Here is a 25,286-nt window from a genome sequence, read left to right on the forward strand (position 1 = left end):
TGCTGAATTTTGGGAATTAACGATTCGATCAGAGCATGATCTGCCTGCTTGGCTCTGATTACTACATTAGTCTCTATTAGCTATGGAAGTATACGTGGTTTTATAAATGACTGTTCTTTAATAGAATTTCAATAAAAATATATTAATCACCTGAAAGAGTCCTTGAGTGATCAATAGCTTTAAAATTTCACTGTATTTTCCTTGTTCTTTTGATATTTGACCTAACCTTTTCCTAGCATCATCCAGCACATTTCTAACGTGATCCTCGCGAACTTTCAATACTTTTAAGCGAGCTTGGTTCAGCATATTAGACGATTGACTAGATAAAAGAAAATATTAATCGACTACAGTACTATTACCCATAATATAACGATAGCTCAATTTTCAATCCATCGCTTACATTTTCTTCTGCAATTCAACTTGCTTCTCCTTTTTCTCATAATATTCCATAATCTTAAGACGCTGTTGTTGTACTAGTCTTCCTTTTTCAATATTGAACTCCTCCTCCGCCTTGGCATCTATTTCTTCGGCTTTTTCATTGGCTTCTTGTTCAATGAAAGCCATCATATGCTTGATCTAAAAATATAATACATAATAATCAATAAAAGAATACGAAAAATATCCATTTTATTAGTTATATTTTATACAATCTATGGCTATTTTACCTATTAGCGAAATTTATCATTGGCTAAATGCTTTTATTTCAAATTTTAAGCTCAGCATTTGTATTAGCATTTCTCACTCAAATTTAATGAATATATGCTTTCGTATAACGAAACACAGAAAATAATAGAGACGAGAGTTTTTACTGACACAAATATGTCGCAAAACATTCTCTACCATCTTTGCACATTTGATTTGACAATGTCGATGAAAATTCTTATTATTAAACCTATTCGTCCGAGTGGAATTATTCATCGAGGAAAGAATAAACATAAAAACATTTGATCGATACGAATTTTATGCTCTGTGCTGCTACATCGATAAAACAATTTATAATTATATGAAATCGACGTTTCTCAGCATTATTGGTCACACTGTTTGCACGCAAATATTTTTTATTATTTCATCATTTTTGAAAAAAAAAAAAACACAAAAAAAAAAAAAAAGAGAAGAAAAAAATTTACAAAATAAAAAGCTCGGAATATGAGCTTCTAACTTTGAAGCATGAAATTATCATATCGCACCATGAAATATTCAATATTTGCAAATCTCCTCGAAACTAATTCAAAGTCCCATAAGTCAAATGCTTGGGACCACTCCCGCCCCACACACGGACAGACAGTGGGCTCAGCAAATTTTTACTAATTTAAATCGCGTGAGAAGAATCTTCGACCTACGACACGCAGTAAGTGGCTCGATGAAAAAACGGGCGACAGAGAGTCGAGTGACCTTGTAATCGACAAACATCAAAAAGCGAGCACTTAAATACATAAAATCGATCTTTCGACAAACCTGCTTGTGAACATCAGCATCGCTGAGAGCCATTTTGCTGCTTTATTCGGTTGGCAAGCGAGTGACAAAATAAACGACGAATTTTAAAGATCCAACCGCAGTCCGTAATAATGGTCTTGGAGCTGCCTCGTCTCCTCTTCCTCACGCTGCAAAAAAGATCGCTGGGTAATAATAATAAAGCTACGCCAAGGAATCGATCGAGCCAAATCGGTGCACGTCAACGCCCACCATCCGAAACTATCGAATCAAAGGCTGGAAAGAGCGACGCAGGATCGTCCCGTGAGCTCCTGCTATTGTTACGGTTCTCAATTATAAATGTGATGCACAACGGGAGGATTGTGCGCATGGGCCGAGGTCCATGGCTCCTCTCGCTCTTAACCGCGCCCTCGCCGCTCGCTCCGTCCTCGTCGATCTGCTGGCGAAGCCGCGGGTGGCTCGCTCACATGACGATCATATGACCGAACGACGACGACGAGGCAGCGGACTCTCGCGTATTCTCCTCGCACTAGTTTTTAGTTTTTTTTTTTTTTTTTTTTTTTTTTTTTTTTTTTCCGACTGGCGCTGACGAGCGATTACGTCGCCCGCCGAAATCATCCGCATGGACTTGTAACCAGCTGGCAATTTCGTTTACATCATGATTTCATCATCCGTGCCCACGGGCTTCGCTCTTATTATTAAGAATAATGGGCTTGCCGTTGCGTCTATACGCGAACAACTATTGTTAAACGATATGGCAATGGTGAATAATGAATGAACGAAAAGAAAGGGACGGCTGGCTAAATATAACGATAAAGATGTTTACTATATTACGCGCAATGATTTGTCTCTGTTTAGCGATTAGGTGGCTATGGGACTGAAAGGGACTTGCTCTTGTTTACTGCTGTTGGGAGCGATTAAGCGAACGTAAGCCGTTCGTTATAATGCATTGGATTGAAATCACGAATTTTCGTGATTTGGATCTGTCATGGACTTTACTCGGCCCTGTAATGATATTCGTTATTGTATTCGCTTGGTCGAGACTTTCGCGTGCAAAAGCTTTTTATTGCCGAAAACGTTGGCGTGGCGAGGCGAGGCGGGACATTTCGAATGGCAGCGCGTACGTAGCGCCCTCTTGTAGTTTACAAAAATAAAATTCGATTAAATTGTGCGGTAATGGGGTGAAGAGAGATTGGACGATGTGCGGTGTTATGTTTGTAGTGTCTATTGTGTGTTTACATTATGGACGTTTGAATAGTAGGATAAGGAGGCTGGATTGTTAGTTTGCTGGATCGAAAGATGTATTCCGTGAGATTAGTTAGTGCCGACAGTTACCAAGCTGCACCGATTCCCGATGTCGATCCGACCTTCTCGCAATTTCGAGGTAGCGATATCAAGCAAGTACCTGTGGTGCGAATTTTCGGAATCACTCATGCCGGTAAATATTGGTATAGAGTGAAAGAAAATGTTGTTGATTCGAGGAGCATTTAGCCTAAAGCTTGTGATCGTTGTGTTTTACAGGTGAGAAGGTATGTTTGCACGTACATGGTGTCTTTCCTTATATGTATGTGCCTTATTCCGGGCACGTTAATGCGGATATGTTGGTTTACCGGCTCGCTGCATCATTGGATGCCAATATTAATGTTTCCTTGGGTTCGTCGAATTCCAAAAGACAACACGTTTACAAAATTCAACAAGTTTCCGGCATGTAGGCTAAGTTATTTAATAAAATATCTGTACAGAGCTTTATAAGAAATAAGCTTTACAAGAACTTTGATTATTAATGTTACAGACCGTTTTACGGGTACCATAAAAAAGCTCATCATTTCTTGAAGATATACTTTTATAATCCTGCCATGATGAAGAGAGCTATTGATTTATTGCAGGTTCATTATAAACTAAAGACAGAGAGCAGATGAGAAATATTATAAGAATCTTTGATTGATATTGTATTTAATGTTTCAGAACGGACGTGTTCTTGGACAAATCTTTCAACCTCACGAGGCTCACATATCATTTATATTACAATTTATGATAGACTATAATATATATGGCATGAGTATGATCGATTTGAGATACGTTAAGCACCGTCATTCAGCCATAACGGATCAAAATTTAAGTAAACTGTCGGACAACTTAGACGAAACACTTGACTTTGATGTAGAAAAGAAGGAATACATGCCACACTCCATTGCCAAGCAAAGCGTCTGTAAATTAGAAATGGATGCCTGGGCTTCCGATATTCTTAATCGCGATGTTATAGACAAAGGCATAGATTTGAATCCAGGTATCGCTGCAATTTGGGAGGAAGAGAAAGCTAGAAGAGTTCAGTTTGATTTAGGAGGAGATTCGCAATTAACGTACCCAAAAAGTCCAGAAAGATCTCAAGTATCTTCTCTCTTGAAGAATAACGACAGGTATCATGAAAAACGATTAGCTCAGCGCTTATCCGCAATCGATTCGCAGGTATGCATATTATATATTCATGAAATGACATTGGAAAAATTGTTGACCTGTCAAAAGAGGTGTGTGTGACAGTTTTGTGCCGTGTGTAACAATTCTGTGCCTTAAAGTTATTATAATTGTACGTACCGTTTGAATAATTCAAATTTATAATTTTTCTTTTAGATGGACGATGCGTCATCGTCACCTGGTTCAGAAAACTCATCTTATCCTATTCCTGTATCGAACGATAGTAAGTTATTAAATGCATCTCAATTGGAGGTTCACGCTGGTCCACTCGAATCGACTAGACATAATACCTTACAAAGTCTATTACATCGTAATACAAAGAGTGAATCGACTGTACGTCCGTCTCAATCCAGCTCTTGTGACAATAATATATCATTAAGTAGCAGTGATCGTATGATTTAAAATATTTTCAACGTTAATCCTGTATGATTGAAATCTCACCTGTATATTTTTAGCGGTATATTTTTTGTATTTTTAGTCGATATCGTGGACATTCTAGTCAATTTAGCCGAAGAGCAACAAAATATTTCAAGTTCAATTGATTCTAATAGCATTCTCGGATCTCAGAATTCACAAGCTGACCAAAATTTTCCTATAATGAATGATAAAGAGATGAATGACGAAGAGGAGGAAGACGTAGAGGATTTAAATATTACTTTATTGGAACTAAGTTCGTTAAATTTTAGCCAATGGGAAAGTAAGAGAACAACATCGCAAGAGCAACAAGGCAGTGAGAATGATGGTTCCCAAATAGGTAATTATCATCGAAAAATATCCTCAAAAACAACTCACGTTCCTCGATTAATGTTTATCCACATTGACAATAGAACTTGTTTTGGAATCTTTAAAAGAGACAACAATATCAAACTTATTCGATAATATTCCCCAATTCGATGGGCCAATAGACGATGATGATATAAGAAGCCAATTGAGGGATAATAGCGTGAACGAAACGATAGAAAGACAAGAATTTTTAACCTGTGAATATAAATCAGGAAAAAGGCCAAAATGCGCTACTTCGGTCACACCAAGTAAAACAAAGGAGACTTCAGGCAGTAGCGAGAAACGTACTCGTAAAAGTACGAAAAAGAATAAATTTGAAGACAGTCTGCCAAAAACACCTCACAGATCACCTTCCAAACGCTTAAAAAAAATTACAAGTCCCAGTTGCCCATCCCGAAATTATTCTCCATTAAAAATAGAGATTAGAAATGCTCAAAAAACTGAAGCAATTTCATCCTGCGCAACGCCTTCTACATCTTACGTCGGACAAAAAGTGAGAAAAAATTTACAACCAAAAAGAATACTAAGTGCTCTCCAAGAATTTCATCCAGGTAAAGTGAAAGAATTCATTAAATTGAATATGATTTAATTAGCTTGAATAAACCATTACTTCTTCTTGAGCACTTTCGCAAATAATTGATTAAAAAATTCATTGATCTTCGTTCGTGTATAATTGGATATGATGTTTGTGTAAGTAAGATTATATTTTAGAAGGAGAGGACGTCCGTCCAGCGTCGGCCTCAATCAAAAAGCCATCGGGCAAAACATTAGCCACGCAAATTTCAGAGAAATCATTTGCTCGGGAGACCGAGGATGACAACGATAAGACGCTCGTTGAAGATTCGGATGATTCGCTTGAAACAGTCGTGTCAATGCCCAATAATCCTGTATTCATCAACGAGACCGATTCCAACGACACGATACATTCAAATGAAAAGCTGTCGAATCTATCAGCCACTAATTTTTCCGATGATCTTGCGGCATTGGAAATGGAGTGCATCGGACAGAACGAATTATCTTTCAATCCGTTGATTGGGCGGAGGTCAAACAATTTAAGCGACCGCAATGTTTTCTCAATGTTTTCCGACAGACGAGACGTCTGTGTGACAATGTCGCCGAAATTGAAGTCCCCGAGTCGAGAGTGCATCGTCGGCAGCTTAAAATCACCTGGGATCGCAATGTCTGACAATGCTCGACCGCACTGTAGTAAACAAAGCGACGCCAAAGCTTCGGCTGAGCACGAAGACGATGTTTACTGCGATAATAATGATAACCAAAGGAAAAGTAAGGAAGACAAGAATCAGGAGTCCTTTTATCGGAGTTTTGGAAATATTGCAGGTCTCGCCAATTGGCGTAAGATGAAAATCCAAGAACTTAATCTCTCCGAAGACAAACTTAGCTCTTTAAATTTGGAGCCGGAATTTCCCAACGGGAAAACAGTAGCCATTCGACCATTGAAAGCGCCTCCTGATCGAAAAAGCGTTATCGCATGGCTAGAGGCAAGAGATAAAGAGCAGAAGGACAAAACTGACGAAACAAATCAAAAGTCAAATGCGGAATCACAGGATCCCAGAGACTCCGATACCAATAGCTTATTTTTGGATCCAACCTACAGTCGCGGAACATTCAGGGGTGTCGGGGGTGACAGTGGCGCGTCCAAGCATTTAGGAGTTTCCTGCGGCCAGATCGAGTTCGATCGGCGTTCATCGATAATGAACGTTGAGCACGGAAATTTTGCGAACGCCAAGGCATTAACTACCGTAAATACAACTTAATCATTACTTTCTAACGAAATTAACAAATATTTTCTATACAATTATCCATTTATCGCGCGTAACGGAGATTTTTTTTTTTTTTTTTTTTGTTGTTTACCCTCCTCGTCGTAATCCAATCAATACAAATTTCAATCATTTTTCAATAAAATTTTTTGTTGTATGGCATGCGCCCGTTCTAACAATCAAAGTGACTATTAATTTTAGAACATTTATGTCGCAGTATCAATTTTTGACAATACTTTGTCTAGAGGTACACGTTATCACTAGATCAAAATTGTTGCCCGATCCTCAATACGACGCCATTGGAGCAGTTTTCTACGCAATTTATAACGACGTCCCACCAGATTGGGAGAAAACAAAGCCATTAGAATGTGGTAATGGAGCGTAAATATCATTGCAATTGCACATATTTAAATTATTTATCTTGAAATTGCGCCACGTTTCTTTTAGGTATCGTGATTGTAGAGTCAGCCGAGGCTAATTCTAAATGCAAAAGCTCCAATTACGCAAACGCACAGAAGGAGCAGTCTATAGTTTATGTGGAAAACGAAATCGATATGTTTAATAGCGTATTGTCAATTATTGAGCGTCACGATCCAGAAATTTTAATTGGCTGGGATCTCGAGCTTCTTTCATGGGGTTACATGTTTCAAAGAGCATCGCTACTCGGAAGAAATTTAAGCTGCGAAGTATCTCGTATACGTGGGACCTCGTTTAATTGGGGAAAAGAGCGTGATCAAGCGAGTTCGGAATTACACCTGGAAACATTGGGAGAATTAAGATTACCCGGTCGTATCGTTCTAGACATATGGAGACTCATGAGGCATGAAATCGGTATAAACGATATTATAAATATTTATTTTTATTTTATTTTATGTTAAAAAATATTTTTATAAATACATTTTTATATATGTGTGTGTATGTGCGTGTGTGTGTGTGTGTGTGTGTGTGTGTGTGTGTGTTTATTTATTTATAACAGCTTTAACGAGTTATACGTACGAAAACGTTATGTTTCACGTTATGAACGAGAGAATTCCGCATCCGAGCTTTGAAATTTTAACAAACTGGTGGGCCACTTTAAATTGCCGATGGAGAGTTATCGATCATTATACCAATAAAGTCATAGGCGTCCACAGAATTCTTCATCACTTGGATATCATTAGTTTGTATCGTCATTATATATTTTCGTTTAAAAGTAAAATTTCATATAGACAAACGAGCACCTGTTTATTTTCAATGAGGCGAGACCTTGAGCTCGATAGGGGAAAAAAATAAATAAATAAAAATAATCTTATATTAATAATCTTGAAAAATTCTTTACATAATTCTGGTGTTCTTTTTATTTATATTTTTCTCTCGCTCTCTCCATCCAGTCCTCTATTACTCTATATACTAAATATAAAAATTGCTAAACAATGTTAACAGACAGGACAAGTGAACACGCCCGATTATACGGCATCCAGTTTTACGAAGTCTTCTCTCGCGGCTCGCAATTCCGCGTCGAGTCGATGATGCTGCGACTCGCAAAACCTCTGAATTACATACCAGTGTCGCCGTCCGCCCAGCAGCGCGGCTGCATGAGAGCCCCGGAGTCGCTGCCCCTTATTTTGGAGCCGGAGTCAACGATGTATTGCGACCCGGTCGTCGTCCTCGACTTCCAAAGCTTGTATCCGAGTATTATTATCGCTTACAACTATTGCTTCTCCACTTGTTTGGGCCGCGTCGAACACATTGGCGCGTAAGTCATCATTGAGCGAATTTTAGAGCTCGTTTGTCCCGATAATTTCAGTCATTTTGATAATCTTCGTGTGATTAATGTAGCCCTCAGCCTTTCACATTTGGCGCAACCAGTCTGAAGGTCGATAAGACTCTCGCGAAGAAGTTGCTGAATAATAAAATCAACTTTGCTCCTTGTGGCGTCGCGTTTGTTAAGGAAGAGGTACGTCGAGGAATCCTGCCACGTATGCTCACTGAGATTCTGGAAACTCGATTAATGGTAAAGAAAGCTATAAAGGACCATTCTAAGGAGGACCGGGCATTGCAAAGGGCATTGGACTCGAGGCAACTTGGACTGAAGCTAATCGCCAATGTCACTTATGGTTATACCGCGGCCAATTTTAGTGGAAGAATGCCGTGCATTGAAGTAATTTATTTTTCTTTTTTTCTTTTAAACAGCGTCCGAGCGACCTAGTCGTAAAGCGTCTGTTAAAACAATGCATTTTTGATGTACCAGCTGAATAATAATAAAATACTGCGATAGATATTCAATGGGCTTAAAGATTATTGTAAATGTTTGTTTGGGTATTGAATTGATGTAATAGTGAAGATAAATCGAGCGACTTTTATTTCATTATATTTTGTGAACGTTTGCAAAGATCGTTATTAATCTTGTGTCGACGATTGCTTTTTAGGTTGGCGACAGCGTCGTAAGTAAAGGGAAAGAAACTTTAGAAAGAGCCATAAAAATGGTGGAATCGACGCCTAAATGGGGAGCGCGTGTTATTTATGGAGATACCGACTCATTATTTGTCTTATTGAAGGGAAAATCCAGAGAAGAGGCGTTTAATATTGGCGCGGAAATAGCCGAAACTGTTACCGCGGCAAATCCAAAGCCAGTTAAATTAAAATTTGAAAAAGTCATGCAACCTTGCATCCTTCAAGTATAATTTAATTCTTGATTAATTCTATGCATTTAATTTATTTCATGGGTGTTCTGTATTAGTTAATTGTCTTTGTCCGAATGCTTACAGACGAAAAAGCGATATTGCGGATACATTTATGAAAATAAAAATGATAAGCCAGTTTATTTAGCCAAAGGTATCGAGACCGTTCGAAGAGATGGATGTCCAGCTGTGGCCAAGGTTTATGAAATTATTTTGTAGTAAATTAGTTATTTTTAGCGCTCGGAAATAATGTTTTGTTTTTAAAAATGTTTATAAATTTTTAAGCACAAAATGCTTCTCTATGTTTATAAGCATCTCAGCTTTCATTTATATTATTCGTAATTTTCAATATCTATTTGTGATCTAAATGAATAGATTTGCCATTGCATAATGTAATGAAATTTTGTTAAATCAGCCACTGCTTCTTATTGATTTTAGATTCTCGAGAAAACGCTTAGGATACTTTTTGAAACAAAAGATCTATCCTTGGTAAAGCAATACGTAACGAGACAATTGGATAAGATCCTTACCCACAGAGTCTCTATTCAGGACTTGATTTTTGCAAAAGAGTTTCGCGGTATGAAAGGCTATAAGCCAACTGCATGTGTACCTGCTTTGGAGCTGACGAAAAGATTAATACAAAAGGATCCACGCGCTATACCTAACACAGGTAGCAGAGTGCCGTATATTATAGTAGCTGGAGGGCCCAATGTACCTCTTATTCGCTGTGTTCGGTCTCCGATGGAACTAATTCTCGATCCAAATTTGAGGCCCAATGCCATATATTACATTACAAAAGTTATTATTCCACCGTTAAATAGATGTCTTAATTTAATTGGAGTCGATGCTTATTCATGGTAAAAACAATAGACAAATTGCAATGTTAAATAGGATACATTAAAGTTTGGATTGACTTGTAATTCTAAAATTTAAACGTCAAATTGTGTAAAATACATACTTTTCTATAAAATGATGTCGACGTGCATATCGTCACAATAAAAAATATGATTATGAAATCAAAATAATGTCGTCTCTTCCTTCTTGTCATATAGGTTCATGGATATGCCTCATCGCCAAAGATCTCTAAATAGAGTGCACGGAGATTTATTAAATGTTAATCGCAAACCTAAAACGACCATATCACAGTATTTATACAACACAGCGTGCCCATCTTGCGGAGAACTATGCGATAGAGGTATTTGTGAAGACTGTATTAAAAATCAAACTCAAACACTCGTAGTTCTTTATGAAAAATGTAGACAGTATGAAAGAATTTATTCCAATATTAAAATGGTATGTGACGAAGCAAATTTGTACATAAATTATTTATGAAAATTTATAAAATAATGACAAATATTATTTATTCTGCTTTATAGATGTGCGAGTCATGTATCGGCATAATGGATTGCGATAGCTGTACATCTCTTGATTGTCCAATTTTTTACCGAAGAATTCAGGCACAAATTGATAATACACAAGTTTCGTATTTATATAATTTAATTCAATGCATGGAATATTTATCCTGATTTTCTAACCCAAAAGCGAATAAATATATTACAAAATTATAATCATGCGATATAAAATTTATGTATTAAATGTTTAAAATTTGGCACACAAATGTGTATTGTTGTAAATATTGTCATTTTATAAAAATTTGTTTTCTCTCTCTCTCTCTCTCACTCTCTCTCTCTCTCTCTCTCTCACTATACATTTGTAAACTTTATGATTCATTAAAAATATATTTTTGTTTATAAAATAGTTCCATAATTATTTAATATAATCTTCAATTTCTGTAAATATTCCATTCAATTTTGTGCCAGCGTTAATGTCTGTATACAAATACAGTAAAATCGACGTTCCAGTAGGCATTCCAAGCATTAAATACAATGTACGATTTACCTGAAAAACATACGTATCATTAATAATAAATATGGTTGTTGAGTCGAGAGCATAGCATTTAAAAATCTAGGCACCGTTTTCTTTTCTCAAACGAACAATCTCAATCGACAATCGCGAAAATTCTCAAACTAAATTACTACTGATTCGCAAATTCTTATCAAATTTCTTCAAGTTCCTTCCAACGTTACGATAAAAATGCACAAATTGCACACCATTACCATAACCAACACTGAAAATTAATATCATAATCGACTAATATTTTTTTTGTCATCGATACGAATCTAAAAAACTCGATAAATCCATGCACCGATTTTGCATTTGCATATCGTCATCGAAAGTTGCGCAAAATTGTCGCTGACGTTAATGACATTAATATCGTCATCCAATCCAATGCAAATATCTTAGCAAAAAAAGTTTTTTTTTTTTTTTGAAAGAGCAAATAACGACCAACGTCGTATCATTGTCGCAATAACCTTAAAACGCGCCCTCCCCGCGCGAACAATCGCGTCACAATAATTGGCCAAAGGCTCGGAGGTGCCACTACGAAAGGAGCCAACGATGCCTAAATTTTACGCCAAGCTCACCCATCTCCTCTCCACGTACATGCTACTCAACAAACTCCTTCAATAATAAATAATTGGCGGCGCACGGTTAAAGGATGGAACAAGAGCTCTTCTCGCGAAAGGGATTTGACTTCTGCGAGGAGAAGCCGACGAGGAGGCAATCCTCCTGCTCGTGTTCGACGATATACTTCATAAGATCCTCGACGGCCTTGCTGACGCTCACTCGCTTCACGGCCGCCTCCCTGCGCAACTGCTCCGTCAGCTGACGCTGCTGCTGCAAATTCGAGATCACCATGTCCATAACCACGATAATACCCGCTTGCCTTTGGGCGTGGTCTCGCACTCGTTTCACCAAACTCGCGGCTCGTCGGGACCTTCGGGCCGAGCAGCTCTCAACGCCGCTCTCCTTTATTATCCGCTCGAGGTCGCGACCTAAGGCTTCGTTACGTCCGCAGTCCCGGCTGTTATTCTCGCGACGCCTACTCTTTAGCATGCAAAGTCCGCGGAAGGAGCTTCGACCGCTGGCTCTGGTTAGCGGGCGTCGAGGTCCGTGCCGCGGGTGATCTGGGGCTTCGGACGCGGCCAACTGAGATAAAACGGCTGCTCCCTCGCACCTGGATCCTCCGGGCGGACGGATTATCGACGACTGGCCCCGTACGAGGTTACGAGCCCCCCCCTCCCACCACTACAATAGCCTATTTCGAGCGTACGACTGGCAAAGAAGTCTCTTCCGAAAAGCGACGTGAGGCCGTTCGTTCCATTATAAGAATAATAATAATGACAATGACGACGACGAAGACGACGACGAAGACGACGACGAAGACGACGACGAAAACGACGACGACGACGCGACGACGCGACGACGACGACGACGATGATGACGACGATGACGACGGGTTGACGGGGGCGGGGAGAGGAAGGGCAATCGCGATCGAGATTAATCTTACCGACCGAGTGCACGAATTCGTTATCGATCAATCGCTACCGAGCGGACGATGAAACGAGCCTGACATCTGTCACGCCTCGATCGAACTGCCCATCTCGTTTCTCGGCGGGCATATTATAATCGTCGGCACGCAATGTCCACATTTCCGAGCGCTCGGTGCTTCCGAGAAAATGGACGAAGTTTTCCTGGTTCTCAGCTATATAAGGTAAAATCGAGGCCTTTTTCCCGATGATCGGGACGGCACGATGTTTTCTCGTAACGCCCCTCACGCCTGAGATTCGGTGGTACTTGGAGTCGCGGGTCTTGCACTCTTTGCCTGCGGTTTGCTTTGCTGTACTTAGAAGTAAGTCATCTACGGGAACGGAGATGGGAGTGCGATCTGAGTGTAGATGTGTAATAATGGAGAAGAGAGAGAAATTGTAAAAATACACTTAACGGCAGTAATGTGTTAAAGGGGATGTGACTTGTTATGCAAATGCGGATACCGTATTTCAAGCTGATCGGAAGCAACGATCTCTGGCTGATTTCACTTTAATTAACGCTCATAATTTATAGTTTCACTTAGAGTTTGCTAGAATGACAAAGATTCGTTAAAAGCGAGACACGGTCTTTCATTATCAGTACTGATTTTAACTCGTATGAGCATTATAATGAATATTGTTTTGCAGGGAGAAGAGTGTTTGCAGAGGATAAATAAGAGTACTTTCGAAATTCGCAAAATTAGCATCGATATGTTTTTATTGTATTTTTCTTACCGAACTGCTGTAAAGAAATAGATAAACATGCTTTCCATGTATTGGGAAACCACGGAAAACTCTGGTACCTACGCAATTAATTGGCTTTTAATATTAATTCGTGCGCGTGTGCGTGTGCGTAAAAGCAATTTATGATAATGTCGATTGAAATGTAAGCATGTACAAATATGTTTTATAGTGGATGGAGCATTAGAAACCGATAGTATTGCAACGTGCAGCGTTGAACTCTCTGAAGATTCGACATCTAAAATGGATATTGCTTGCGTTCTCGACCTCCAACAGTCGGAGAATCTGTTTCATAGGCAGAAGGCGTTCGAAGAAGCCAAGAATGCTTGTGATAGAGTACGTGCTAAATTTCATCACATTGAATTTGAAAAATTAGATTGCGGAGACACGAATGTACTGGACACGTTTTATAACGCGGATATTGCAGTTATTGATTTAAGCATACAATTGCAACGATCCGCTCTATTTTATCATTTGGGAGTTCGTGAAAGTTTTGGCATGAAAGAAAACATTTTGCTGTATAATGGTCTGGACTCGAAAGCGACGATTAGATTGAAGGTGAGAAGATATTGCGTACGATGAAATTATTAGGTTTTCTAAGATATTTTGTGGTGGTGGAGAGTTTGTAGATAGGATACATTGACAACGATTAAAAGAACTTTGATAAGATACTTTGACAACAATTAATAATATGTTAAAGTAGAGAGTATTTGTCACGTTTAATCGATCGGCAAAGTTCAACGCGCGATGACTTGAAATCATTACTTATTTAAAGTAATCTCTTGAATTATTTATACATAAATTGCCTACGTCAATTGCCATAACATCGTGGTATGAAAAAATATTACGTACATATTTTATAATTTCAGTGCAAAATTAATGCAATGTCGAAAGCTTTTAAAATACTTTTGTATTTAAAGTGAATTTCGAACATTATAATGTCTCAGATAATAGGTAAAAGAACATTGTTATAGTAATAAATTATGAAATCCCCGTAAGCAAAGAAAAGACAAGCGTATTCTACATAAACAAATTTTGTTCTTCTTCTTCATAGTTATCTTGTGGCAGCTATACGTTAGTTCCTTACGACTTTGAAGATGCGAAGGTTTGTCTATCCCGCTCAACTGTCGATAAACCTATTAACGACGAATTGATCAGTCTCTCTGACAAGCTAAAAAAACTTTATGAAGAAGTGGAAGTACAATCAAAGTAAGTAACACACGATAAATAATATGAATTTTATAATAAGCACTTCAAGCGTATTACACGTCTTTTAGGGCGCATATGAAAGAGAAATTTCTAGCGGATTTGCGTAAGACTCGGGAAACGCTTACCGGTGTGGAACTTGCAAAAGCAGTTACTAATATGAGAAAGAGATTAGACGATCGTAACGTCTTATCCGGAGAAGTCATCCTAAACGTGCTCATTTCATTTAGAGATATACAGGTAGCATTGTCATTAAATTTGTAATTAATTATTCTATTATGTATTATATATAGTATGCACATTCCCTCTATAGGATTATGACGCAATGGTTCAGCTTATCGATGATTTGCGAACAGTGCCCAATCATAAAAATTCTATAAATACACCGGCTGTTCTGTTTCTTTATGCGTTTGCTTTGAATCGCAGACAAAAGGACGGGGATCGTGAAAGAGCATTAATGGTCATTGAGGAGGCCTTAGAGAAAAAGGAGAATTACGTTCCTGATATGTTATGTTTGTGTGGTAGAATTTATAAAGATATGTTTGTCGAAAGCCGTCATACGGATAAAGAGAGTTTGAACAATGCTATATTCTGGTATAGAAAGGGTTTCGAGGTGACGATTGTTTTTACGCGGCTTATTAGCTTTCTCCTTATATAAAAGTATGAGGAATATACGTGTAAAAATTATTGCACCATTGGCAATTGTTTCAGGTTCAACCTAACGAATATGCCGGAATAAATTTAGCTACTCTCTTGGTCATTGCAGGCAATGAATTTTCAAAGAGTGACGAGCTTCAGCATATCGGCATGGTACTGAATAATCTAATAGGGAAAAAGGGCAGCTTGTCGAGTTTAAAGGATTATTGGGGTGTAGCGACATTTTTTGAGATTAGCGTTCTCGCCGAAGATTACTCAAAAGCTATCAAAGCCGCAGAATATATGTTTAAATTGAAACCCCCAAATTGGTATTTGAAGTCAACGATAGGAAACATAACTCTTATCGATAGGTTTCGAAAAGAGAACGAGGACACGGAAATTTCTCCCAAAGAGCAGATTTTTAATTTTTGGATGGATTATTTCGTCGAAGCAACAAAATCCGAAGTTGGTAATAGCATTAGATTTCCGGTAAGTTATATCGTAATTCGTTGCAAGTAGTGCGACGTAAAATTTTGCCAATCATGCTATTTCCTAATATCAGGTTGTCGTCCTGGAGCCAACAAAAATTTTGATGCCAAGCTACGTAATAGTAAATCTTGGAGCCGAAGAAAAATCGATTCAAATTACAAATTTGTGCTTGGAAAGTATGAACCACAACTGCAAACAAGTTCACGATTGGCTCTTCAGTGCAAATATGATACGTAGTGTTAGTTTATACAAAAGAGACGAACGATGCATGTTTTTATATGTTCGTGAAAATTCCGATGATTTTCAAATGTATTTACCATCGGTTCAATGTAGACAAAGATTTTATGATCTTGTTTTAGAAATGACGCGAGATCAAGAGGGAATGGTTACCGATCTAGATGCTTATATGGCCGACGATACTGCAAAAGTCAAGGTGCTCGATTCATTGTGCAATATAAATTAACTTGTTAAAGGTGATGAAATATAATTTAATCGTGGCAATTTGTTTGCTTTTAGTTCGAGTACGAGTTGGATGAAGAAAATAAACGAATTGTTCTTGGTAAAGGCACTTACGGTATCGTTTACGCGGCACGAGATCTGAATACGCAAGTACGAATCGCTGTTAAAGAAATTCGGGAAAAAAATCTTGGTGATGTGCAACCGTTGCATGAAGAAATTAAGTTGCACAGTCAACTGAGACATCGAAATATCGTTCAATATTTGGGCTCGGTGAGCGAGGATGGATTTTTCAAAATTTTTATGGAACAGGTTCCCGGAGGTAAGCGGTGGTGGCGTCGGTGTCCGCGGCCAGGGGGGGGGGCGAATGATTTATCTCACGATTCGCTGTATTGATTAGTTTTACCATTAAATGACGTGATTTGTTTGTTTGTTTTTTTTTTTTATAATAAACCGTAGGAAGTATATCAGCTTTACTCCAATCAAAATGGGGCCCTTTAAAAGAAAACGAATCGACTATTTCCTATTATACCAAACAAATCTTGGAAGGATTAAAGTATTTGCACGATCAAAAAATTGTCCACAGAGATATAAAAGGTATAAAAATATAAATGCTATATGCTAATGGAATTGTAATTATATGGATGACAAATTGTTGTAGGTGACAATGTACTGGTAAACGCTTACAGCGGAGTCGTTAAAATTTCTGATTTTGGTATGTCAAAGAGATTGGCTGGTTTATGTCCAAGTACAGAAACATTTACTGGAACTTTACAATATATGGCTCCTGAAGTTATCGACAAAGGCCAACGTGGATATGGAGCACCGGTAAAGTAGTTGCAACATTTGGAACAAAACAGAAAATGCAGTAAAACAAATTACTAATGCCTTTTATTTTATTTTTGTTTTTTTTCCTTGAATAGGCTGATATTTGGTCTCTAGGCTGTACGGTAGTTGAAATGGCAACTTGTAAGCCTCCATTCGTTGAATTAGGATCACCACAAGCAGCTGTCTTCAAGGTAACGTAAAATATGCTGTTCAATAATTGTTTAAACAATTTCAAGTGAATTTTATTGATTTGTTGTCGAATTAGGTGGGCTACTACAAAATACATCCGGAAATACCATCAGAATTATCGGATCGAGCGAAAAATTTTATATTACGTTGTTTTGAAACGAACCCCGATATGAGGGCGACGGCTGCCGAATTATTAGAAGACACTTTTCTTTCAGAGTAAGTACAACATCAACTGCGCTGTCAATTCACCTCAACCTTTATTGCGCTGTCAATTCACATCTAATAATACATATACGAACATGCATAACCGTGCTTCAGAAAAAAGAAAGCCCTAAGATTGGTTGCGCCTCCAGATTTTAGTCGTAGTATATCAGTACCTGCGGAAAAACCAGAAAAACTTTTAAAAAATGACCAAACGAATAATGGTCACATTGTTAGTCCAACTCCAATACTGGCTTCGCAATCGGACGACAGGTAATTTAATTGTTTATTAAATTGTTCAATTGCACAAAAGTTACTTTGTTTGAGCTTTCAATATTGTTTTAAATGTTAAGCTTTTAACAATTACAAAAACAGCGCACCATTATTTTGATTTTATAGTTTATTTGTTCAATTGCTTTAAATTTAAATTAAAGTGTCGTACATAATGGAGGGTTGACAAAATTATGTCGATTAAAGGAACTCAGTCCAGCACATCTTCTTTCTCCTATTAGCATGCCGACTGCAAATCTTTCATATAGCAGGTATGGTTTAGATAAATATGAAAGAAAAACAATAAAATTCGAAGTTTATAATTTATAGAGTAAAGCAAGTTCTATGGTGTAGGATGCTTAGTAAAATTGTTGCTTTAGCTTAAATGTATCGTGGAAAAAAGTTTAAAGCTAAATTCTGACACGTATGTAAGAATTGTTAAAAAGAAAGGGAAAATTCAATATTATTTGTAAAGCTATTTATACAATATTTTTAATTATTTTGAGATTACTATTTTAATTAATCATTAAAAGATTATATGATTAGAGTATGATTTTAACGAAAATTAGATTTTTATTTTATTTAAAAATCTCATTAACTATTAATTAAAGCATGTGTTTAGAAACTTATTCACATAAACTTACAAGTACAATAAATTTTTCAAACATTCATTATGAATTATTTGCTTAATAAATATTGCTGTTATACAAGTTAATGTCTCTATTTATGTTAACTACTTTATAAATAAAATAATCATTAATTTGAAATTGCCTTTTTTATATGCTTTTTATATAAAATTTTATTCAGATTTTATTGTTTTATAATTTTTCGCAAGAAAATTTATATTTTGCCGATTTTACAATAATTAATTTTATCGATATCTTTCTTATATATATGTTTTTATCGCATATTTATTAATATGAAACAAGTAATGTGCATAATATAAATTTCACATAATGTAAAAATATGAAGTAAATAAATATGATTTATTATTGAAAGTAATACTTTTTAACACACGCACGCATACATGCTTATATATATATATATATATATATATATATATATATATATATACATACATAAGTAAAGTATCACTTTCAATCACGTGGGAGGAATAAAAAATAATATCTTTTACAAATAATTATGCTAATAATTAAAAGTTAAAAAAAATTAATCTATTATCTGTCATATATAGTATAGCTATCGATATTATCAATAAAATCCCCAAAATCCCTAAATTAAATGTAGCTGAAAGAAGTATTCGTCTATTTACGCTAAGAAATTATAGAGCTTTGCAATGATTGTTCATTCTAATATTATTAGCCCAGGATTAATTAACATTGTTTTCCGACCTAATGTTGTTAAATATCCGTTTGCGAGATCCAATACAAATAAACACGTAGATAAGAGTTGCTTTCCCTAGTTGTAGCACAATAGGAACAACACCTTCGGTAGAAACAAACGTGTCCGAGACAGTCAAAAAAAATTCTATGACAAGAAGAAGCTCATCGGGTGCTCTCGTATCACCCGCAGTACAACTTACAGGTACGCTTACTTTTTAATATAATTATTTGATAAACAATTATTGTACCGTTCAAGTTGTAGGATAAATTTTTTTCTTCCTTTTCTTTCATATAATTACAAAATCACACGCCTGTTGAAAGAAATGATATTATTTGTTACTAATTGTACGTTAATAAAGAGCTTGTAATGTAACGTGTATTGGTAATTTAAATAAATCGTTATATTTTTGCCAATGTGAATTTATTAAATAAACTTGGCTTGGTTTTTGGTACGTTCGCTACGAGTTTCTGAGATAAATAAGATTTACATTAACGCGATGATGCCAACTTCCTCTATTTATCATTATTATTGTTAACGTAATAAAAATAATAGTTTAGATAAAGATTCATGTATACTATTATTAATACTATTATGAAGATAAAATATTTCAAATGATGAGAATATTACAGGGATAAAAAAAAAAATATATATATATATATATAAACAAAAAACTGCGGAATAATTAAATAGTAGGTAATGAGTCAATATGAGCGAATGATATAATTGTAAATTGAAAAAGTATTAATAGCTGTTTGACAAATGAAAAATCAATTGACAAATGGATACGTTCTTAGGCGAGTTGAGAATAAAAATAGGAATACGATATTCACTAGTTTTTTATTTAAATAATTTTTCAAACGTATGTGAAAATGAATATTGACCGTATGTAAGAAAACAGAAAGGAAGAAAAAAGAGTAATGACTGACATTTGTTGAAATTTAAAAGCAGGCCCATTAGTAGCAAAGGCTGAAGAGAGAGGAGAGGATTTCTGTTTGCCGAAGAAGGATAGCCAGATACGAATGACACTTACGCGAGTATTGAGCCAAGACGAGACGAGGATATGTACACTATGGATGAAGAGCATTCAAGTGGATGTGGGACAAAAGTCTTTGTTAAAAATGGTATTTAATGATTAACTAAAATATTTAAAATTGCTGCGTCAATTTGAAAATAAATTGAAAATTATGAGGAGAGGACTTCGATTCGAATAAAATGTGTTTTGCCTTACAGAACGACTTAGAAACATTGTTAAGGGTACTTAGGGACTACATTTCCGAACAGAACAAAGATGCCGTGATGGTAGCCATTAATAAACTAAAAGAAGAATTGGATTTCGATTCAACGACTATTAATCAATTACATTTGGCCATTTACTCGTTCCAAACTGCGGTAAACGCAGTTCTAAGAACGCACAGCATAAAACCTCCTTGGATGTTCGCTTTTGATAATCTTGTGAGAAATGCCGTCCAAGCTGCTATGGCAGTCTTATCTCCAGGTTCTTAAATATAATCAGAATTACCTAATTATTGGTGTAATGAAAATTGTATTCGTCATTTAAGTAAAGAAAAATCATAACAATGTCAGATTTGAATTGGATGGTTAAAGTAGAATTAATATTTTGAAGTTTGCTTATAATTACATTTTTAATTACGTAAAATGATTTTCAATAAATTTAAACACGTATTAGCTTTATTTTTTCCAATATTATATGAATGATAAATTAATGTTTATTGTTAATAATCGTTTATTGTTAACTAAAGTTCATGAACGCTCGCTCACAATGTCGCTCAATATTAATATAAAATTCTAATTACAAAAATATATTTATATTTATTAAATTCGTTTATTATTGAATGCATATGTGCTTTATTAATTAATTTAGAAATTGTTTAGAATTAGGAGACAATTTACTTGGCCAGGAGCGGTCTCGATCAACAGGCAGCGAATGTATAGAAAGCGGATCAACTTCTGGAGTTTCCACTGTCGATTTTGTAAAGTCTCGGAAAGCTGGCGATTCGTTTGATAATAATAAATATTGGCACGACTATGAGGATCAAATGGAGCCTAGTAAAATGGAAAGTACGAAGTTATTGTACGAATTACTCGAGAGCCAGAAAGCTTATCAGAGTATCTTATATCAAGCGTTGGAGGAACAAAAAGCCCAGTTGGAAACATTAACTGGATTGTGCAATAATATCGATAGAAAAATGTTTAAAAGAAACATTGGGTAAGAGCTTGTTTGCACATGTTATATTAACTATTACAAATACATTAGAATACATACTAATGGTTATTAATGTCGTACTGACAGTATACCACAAATAAGTATTTTAGATCGAGATAACGAGTCGACCCCAGATGCGCAATTAATAATTTGGATGCAGACATTGAAAATAGATAGCGAAACCATTGAAAGGGTAATTTAAGTTAAATTTAAGTTTAATCGAAGCACTTATGTATAATATTTATTATAATGATAAACATTAATCGATAATAATGTGTTAATGTGTTTTCGATAGTTCATTCAGGAGGAATATAAATTGGAAGATATTCTAATCTATCTTACGCGAGATGATCTACGTAGACTCAATTTGAAGTACATTTGTTTAATTTATTATTATATTATTACTGAAATTATTTATCATCTTAATGTCAATGTTATTTGCAGAGGTGGCATTGAACTTAGGATATGGAAGGCTATAATTGCACATCGAAAAGATGCACAACAAAACTAAAAAGCAAAAACTGCAGAAGAAATTTTCTAATCGTAGAAATACTAATTATCGTACTGACTTGCTAACTTATTCAATAATTGCGCATTTGACTTAGTCAGTTATCAAATGCATAAAAGAAATTTCATTATAAAAGTGAAAGTGCCTTAACCAGTGATTAATATTATTAATATTAAAAATAAGCCGTCTACAATTTTTATGGCAGCTTTTAAATGCAACGTAAAAGAGCCATGGCAATCTTATTGAGCCAATTTATTTTTTGTACAAAACACTATACCAGCAATTTCGAGATGCGTCTTCCATTGATAAAAAATATAATCTATTGATCTCCTACGATATATATTTCATCGGTTCGGCGATGTTCAGCGGCGAGGGTTTCGATGTTCTCGACTTTGCGTTGCTTCTTCCTGCGTTTTATGTTGCAATAACGTTGGGTCTGGCCGTAGGCGCGATCACGAAAACCCCAAAGAGGAAGACAGTGATGCTTGAAACGTCACTCGATAGATCCGAACGAATTGGTGGTGATTCGCTCATTTTATCTTTTTTCCCAAGCATCTTAAATATGGAAGAAAAAACTCGGAGAGATCAATTATCATATATATATAGAAATACCTAATATATAAGTGTGAATGTTGAAAATCCGTGCAGCTTGAAAGAAACTTAGAACTTACGTAATCGTAAAAAAATAATTAATTATTTAACCGTGTATATAAAAAGATGTTAATAAAAAATTTAAAAAATAAAAAACTTGAAATAGTTTGTGCATAATAAATTAAGTTAAATTATACCTATTATTAGAGACTGACCAAATAGCAATTGTTCACTAAAATTGTTTTGCACATATAAATAAGATTTTTCACAGCTCTATTAAAAAAATAAAGTATATCGATATATTTCTATTGAATGTATAATGTTAAAATATATTATATTTGTAACAAATTGTTATATGAAAGTGTATATATATATATATATATATATATATATATATATATATATTTTATCTTCTACCTATTAAAAATAGGAATTTTTTTCTAATTCCAATTAAATTTTAACAAATATTTGTTATCTAAAATGTAAAAGTCAAATGACCTTTTCATTGCTAAACAATAAAAAATATTAAACTTAATTTATGAATATTCATTGTTTTCCCATCACCGTTTTCATTACTTTCTGTTTTCTTTTCTTTTCATTTCTTTTTTCTTCTTTTTTCTTCTTTTATCTCTATATAAACGTAATTTACCATAAACTTTTAAGCTGTCGCTATTCTCATAAAACTGCTTTCAAACGAAAAACTTGAAATGAATCAGCCTTCTACGTAATTATTCGCGCATAACGAATATAATTAAAGAAGAAAAGGGCTTTGCCGAAAGTACGACTTAATTAAAGCGAGGTGTACGTACTCAATTCATTTTGTTATTCAAACCCCTCGGTTTATTTGGTTTGATTTCCAGTGCTCAATATTCATAAAATATTGTAAATGTAAGTCGCTGCATTATGCATTCATCTACACGTAATTGAGATTATTGTTAAATATTCTTTGCTCTGCCCTTGGTTTCGTACTTACCAAGCCCGCAGTTATTATTGCAAAAACGTCGCGATATTAAACTCGACTCCTTTTCCACCTCCCTTATTAGCAATTCCGGTGGGAGTCTGTTTGGCTTGCCCGAAAAGTTTTTCACTTTATTTGTATCGACAGAGCCTAAGGATCTTAGGATTCTAATTATTCGAGTGCTCGACTTCACGTACAATTCGATTATTTTTAGCAAAAAAGTGTACGTAAATTGACAACCATTGAAAGTAAAGTGACTCTTGTCTAGATTTTCCATTTTCTTTCTTCTAAATTCATAAAAGTAATTTAATATCTTATTACAAATTATGTGAACAAAATATAAACATAAAATGTTATTTAAATTCTTGATTTTTTTTTTTTTACTTTTATTTTATTATTTACAACTTAATATCTTGAAAGCAATCGATAAACAATAAGGCACATTTTTATTTGCAACGATCTATTAACTTTATTTTTACCAACTGTAGCAGTACAATCTGAAGTATATGAATGAATAAGATAAAGATATTTGTTCGTTGACTTCGATGAATTAAATTTTAGAACGACAGTTTCGTTTCAAGATAAATACAGAATTTTTACTAAATTGTAAGATTTATTTATAAAAAACGGCAATCCAAGTAAATACTTATAAATATTATGGTAATGATATCAATCAAAAATGAAAATCAATAATAGTAACGATAACTACTATATCACTCAAAACATTTTCAAATATTTATCACATTTAAGCACTTTCTTAATGTTAAAATGATGAAATACCGATAAATAATTTGAATGTTATTATTAGAGTAGTCAGGGAGAAAATTTCCATCTCAAAATTTTGAACGTAGTTATGAAATTGAAATTCACGCTTTTAAAACGCAAGAAGACTAAGTAATACAATACATAGCGTCGAAGAAGGGCTTTTCGTTCTCTTCATTTTAAAATACAAAATTCAAGCCCCTTCTGGCTTCATTTTACCCCTTGCCATTCAATTAAATTACTATATCATTCGTAACAGGGTTGGATCAAGAGCCATGAGAGCCAAGACCTAATGGAAATACTTTTCATTACCTTGCAAAAATCTCGTTAAAATTCTAACACACTAATAGATGTTAAACTATATAATCATATAAAGTTATATAAGCTTGTGCTGGTCAATATTTCTAACAAAATACGAAACAACGAATTATATATTTGACATTTGTTATTAAGCAAGATGAGGGCGCGTCACTCGATAACATGCTCGACATTGTGTTTATTGCAATGATCCACTTAAGAGAGAGAGAGAGAGAGAGAGAGAGAGAGAGAGAGAGAGAGCTATTCGATATTTACAAGTGCAGAACACAAGTGCAGAATTCAGCACAAGTGCAGAATTCCCCGGCGAGAAACCCCATCCACGGGTGAATTCCTCGACTATACGGCAAAACTGACGTCCGTCGGTATCGTTAAACCGGTTATGGAAAATTCGTAAATCGCGCCAAAGCGTAGAGACGCGCGGCAGGTCGATTCTTCGAAGGCTGTGTACCAACGATAAAACGCGCGCAGTGTGCCGAGTACGATTAGCGATACCCGGGCAAGTTTACCTTTGTCCCCGGGTACGGAGACTTTGGTTGAGGATTCGCCGGGGCTTTATGGGACGTAAACATCGTGGTAAAGAGGATGTAGAGAGGAGCCTTCGTGGATTCCTCGCTGATCGGAGACGGGAACTCGACGTGCATTGTGGCTTGCCCGGACTTTGAGGGGTGAATCCGAATTATCTAGGTATGCAATCTGATAGCGGCCGAATTTCGCGGCGAAGGCCTCGGTCGCGGTTAATGCGGTCGAGAGCTGCATTGTTATTTGTTGCGTCTCGCGTTCTCACTGCTGCTCGTCTTTCTTTCTTTTCATTCGTTCCGTTGTTTCTTTTAATATTTCCAAGGTCCGTAGCGATATTAAAGCAGAGAAGGTAAATTTTTTGTAGGCTGGTGGCGGGTGGGTTGAGTATGGGGGAGGGGGTAGGGTGGTTGAGTGGCGGAGGGGATTCCGAGGTCGTCCGCGCGCATCCTCGAGATAACGGCGCCCCCCCCCCCCCCCACCCAGGGTTTTGGCGC

General features: G+C 35.9%; 6 protein-coding genes across 6 annotated transcripts in view; 4 read left to right on the plus strand and 2 right to left on the minus strand.

Annotated features, from left to right (window-relative positions):
- Positions 1-1,736, minus strand: part of Vha26 (V-type proton ATPase subunit Vha26) — a 2,545-nt gene extending 809 nt beyond the window's left edge. Inside the window, 5 exon segments of the mRNA XM_011499482.1 lie at position 1; positions 3-80; positions 151-319; positions 401-576; positions 1,456-1,736. The exon segment at position 1 is cut by the window's left edge and continues 105 nt beyond it. Of these exon segments, the coding sequence (XP_011497784.1) occupies position 1; positions 3-80; positions 151-319; positions 401-576; positions 1,456-1,488 (457 nt within the window). The 5' untranslated portion in view covers positions 1,489-1,736.
- A 901-nt stretch (positions 1,737-2,637) lies between these two features.
- DNApol-zeta (DNA polymerase zeta catalytic subunit) lies at positions 2,638-10,713 on the plus strand. The gene is made up of 18 exons (XM_011499824.1): positions 2,638-2,869; positions 2,953-3,139; positions 3,224-3,317; positions 3,397-3,897; positions 4,060-4,294; positions 4,382-4,657; positions 4,731-5,237; positions 5,398-6,446; positions 6,682-6,835; positions 6,912-7,295; positions 7,441-7,623; positions 7,887-8,199; positions 8,283-8,604; positions 8,873-9,121; positions 9,212-9,322; positions 9,563-9,981; positions 10,177-10,417; positions 10,501-10,713. Exons 1-18 carry the CDS (start codon positions 2,731-2,733, stop codon positions 10,648-10,650), a joined length of 5,514 nt encoding a protein of 1,837 aa, XP_011498126.1. The 5' UTR covers positions 2,638-2,730; the 3' UTR covers positions 10,651-10,713.
- Positions 10,714-10,860: 147 nt separating this feature from the next.
- On the minus strand, positions 10,861-12,374 carry Ggamma1 (guanine nucleotide-binding protein subunit gamma-1). Its single transcript, XM_011499484.1, has 2 exons — positions 11,627-12,374; positions 10,861-11,023 (listed from the first exon to the last, which is right to left on the minus strand). The coding sequence occupies exon 1, from the start codon at positions 12,077-12,079 to the stop codon at positions 11,675-11,677; it is 405 nt and encodes a 134-aa protein (XP_011497786.1). The 5' UTR covers positions 12,080-12,374; the 3' UTR covers positions 10,861-11,023; positions 11,627-11,674.
- A 512-nt stretch (positions 12,375-12,886) lies between these two features.
- LOC105362385 (mitogen-activated protein kinase kinase kinase 5-like) lies at positions 12,887-14,506 on the plus strand. The gene is made up of 3 exons (XM_011499825.1): positions 12,887-13,351; positions 13,466-13,851; positions 14,348-14,506. The coding sequence occupies exons 1-3, from the start codon at positions 13,315-13,317 to the stop codon at positions 14,504-14,506; spliced, it is 582 nt and encodes a 193-aa protein (XP_011498127.1). The 5' UTR covers positions 12,887-13,314.
- Positions 14,507-14,570: 64 nt separating this feature from the next.
- On the plus strand, positions 14,571-22,120 carry LOC105362134 (mitogen-activated protein kinase kinase kinase 15-like). Its single transcript, XM_011499485.1, has 18 exons — positions 14,571-14,739; positions 14,813-15,112; positions 15,211-15,624; positions 15,698-16,057; positions 16,141-16,402; positions 16,540-16,677; positions 16,742-16,908; positions 17,004-17,099; positions 17,174-17,313; positions 17,416-17,571; positions 17,733-17,840; positions 18,992-19,113; positions 19,861-20,033; positions 20,143-20,407; positions 20,806-21,139; positions 21,224-21,329; positions 21,432-21,508; positions 21,581-22,120. Exons 1-18 carry the CDS (start codon positions 14,578-14,580, stop codon positions 21,645-21,647), a joined length of 3,447 nt encoding a protein of 1,148 aa, XP_011497787.1. The 5' UTR covers positions 14,571-14,577; the 3' UTR covers positions 21,648-22,120.
- Positions 22,121-24,944: 2,824 nt separating this feature from the next.
- Positions 24,945-25,286, plus strand: part of Dhc93AB (Dynein heavy chain at 93AB) — a 35,435-nt gene continuing 35,093 nt past the window's right edge. Inside the window, 1 exon segment of the mRNA XM_011499486.1 lies at positions 24,945-24,957. The gene's annotated coding sequence lies outside the window, so the exon portion shown is untranslated.

This window comes from Ceratosolen solmsi, unplaced genomic scaffold (assembly GCF_000503995.2).
Source record: "Ceratosolen solmsi marchali unplaced genomic scaffold, CerSol_1.0 scaffold35, whole genome shotgun sequence".
NCBI lineage: Eukaryota > Metazoa > Arthropoda > Insecta > Hymenoptera > Agaonidae > Ceratosolen > Ceratosolen solmsi.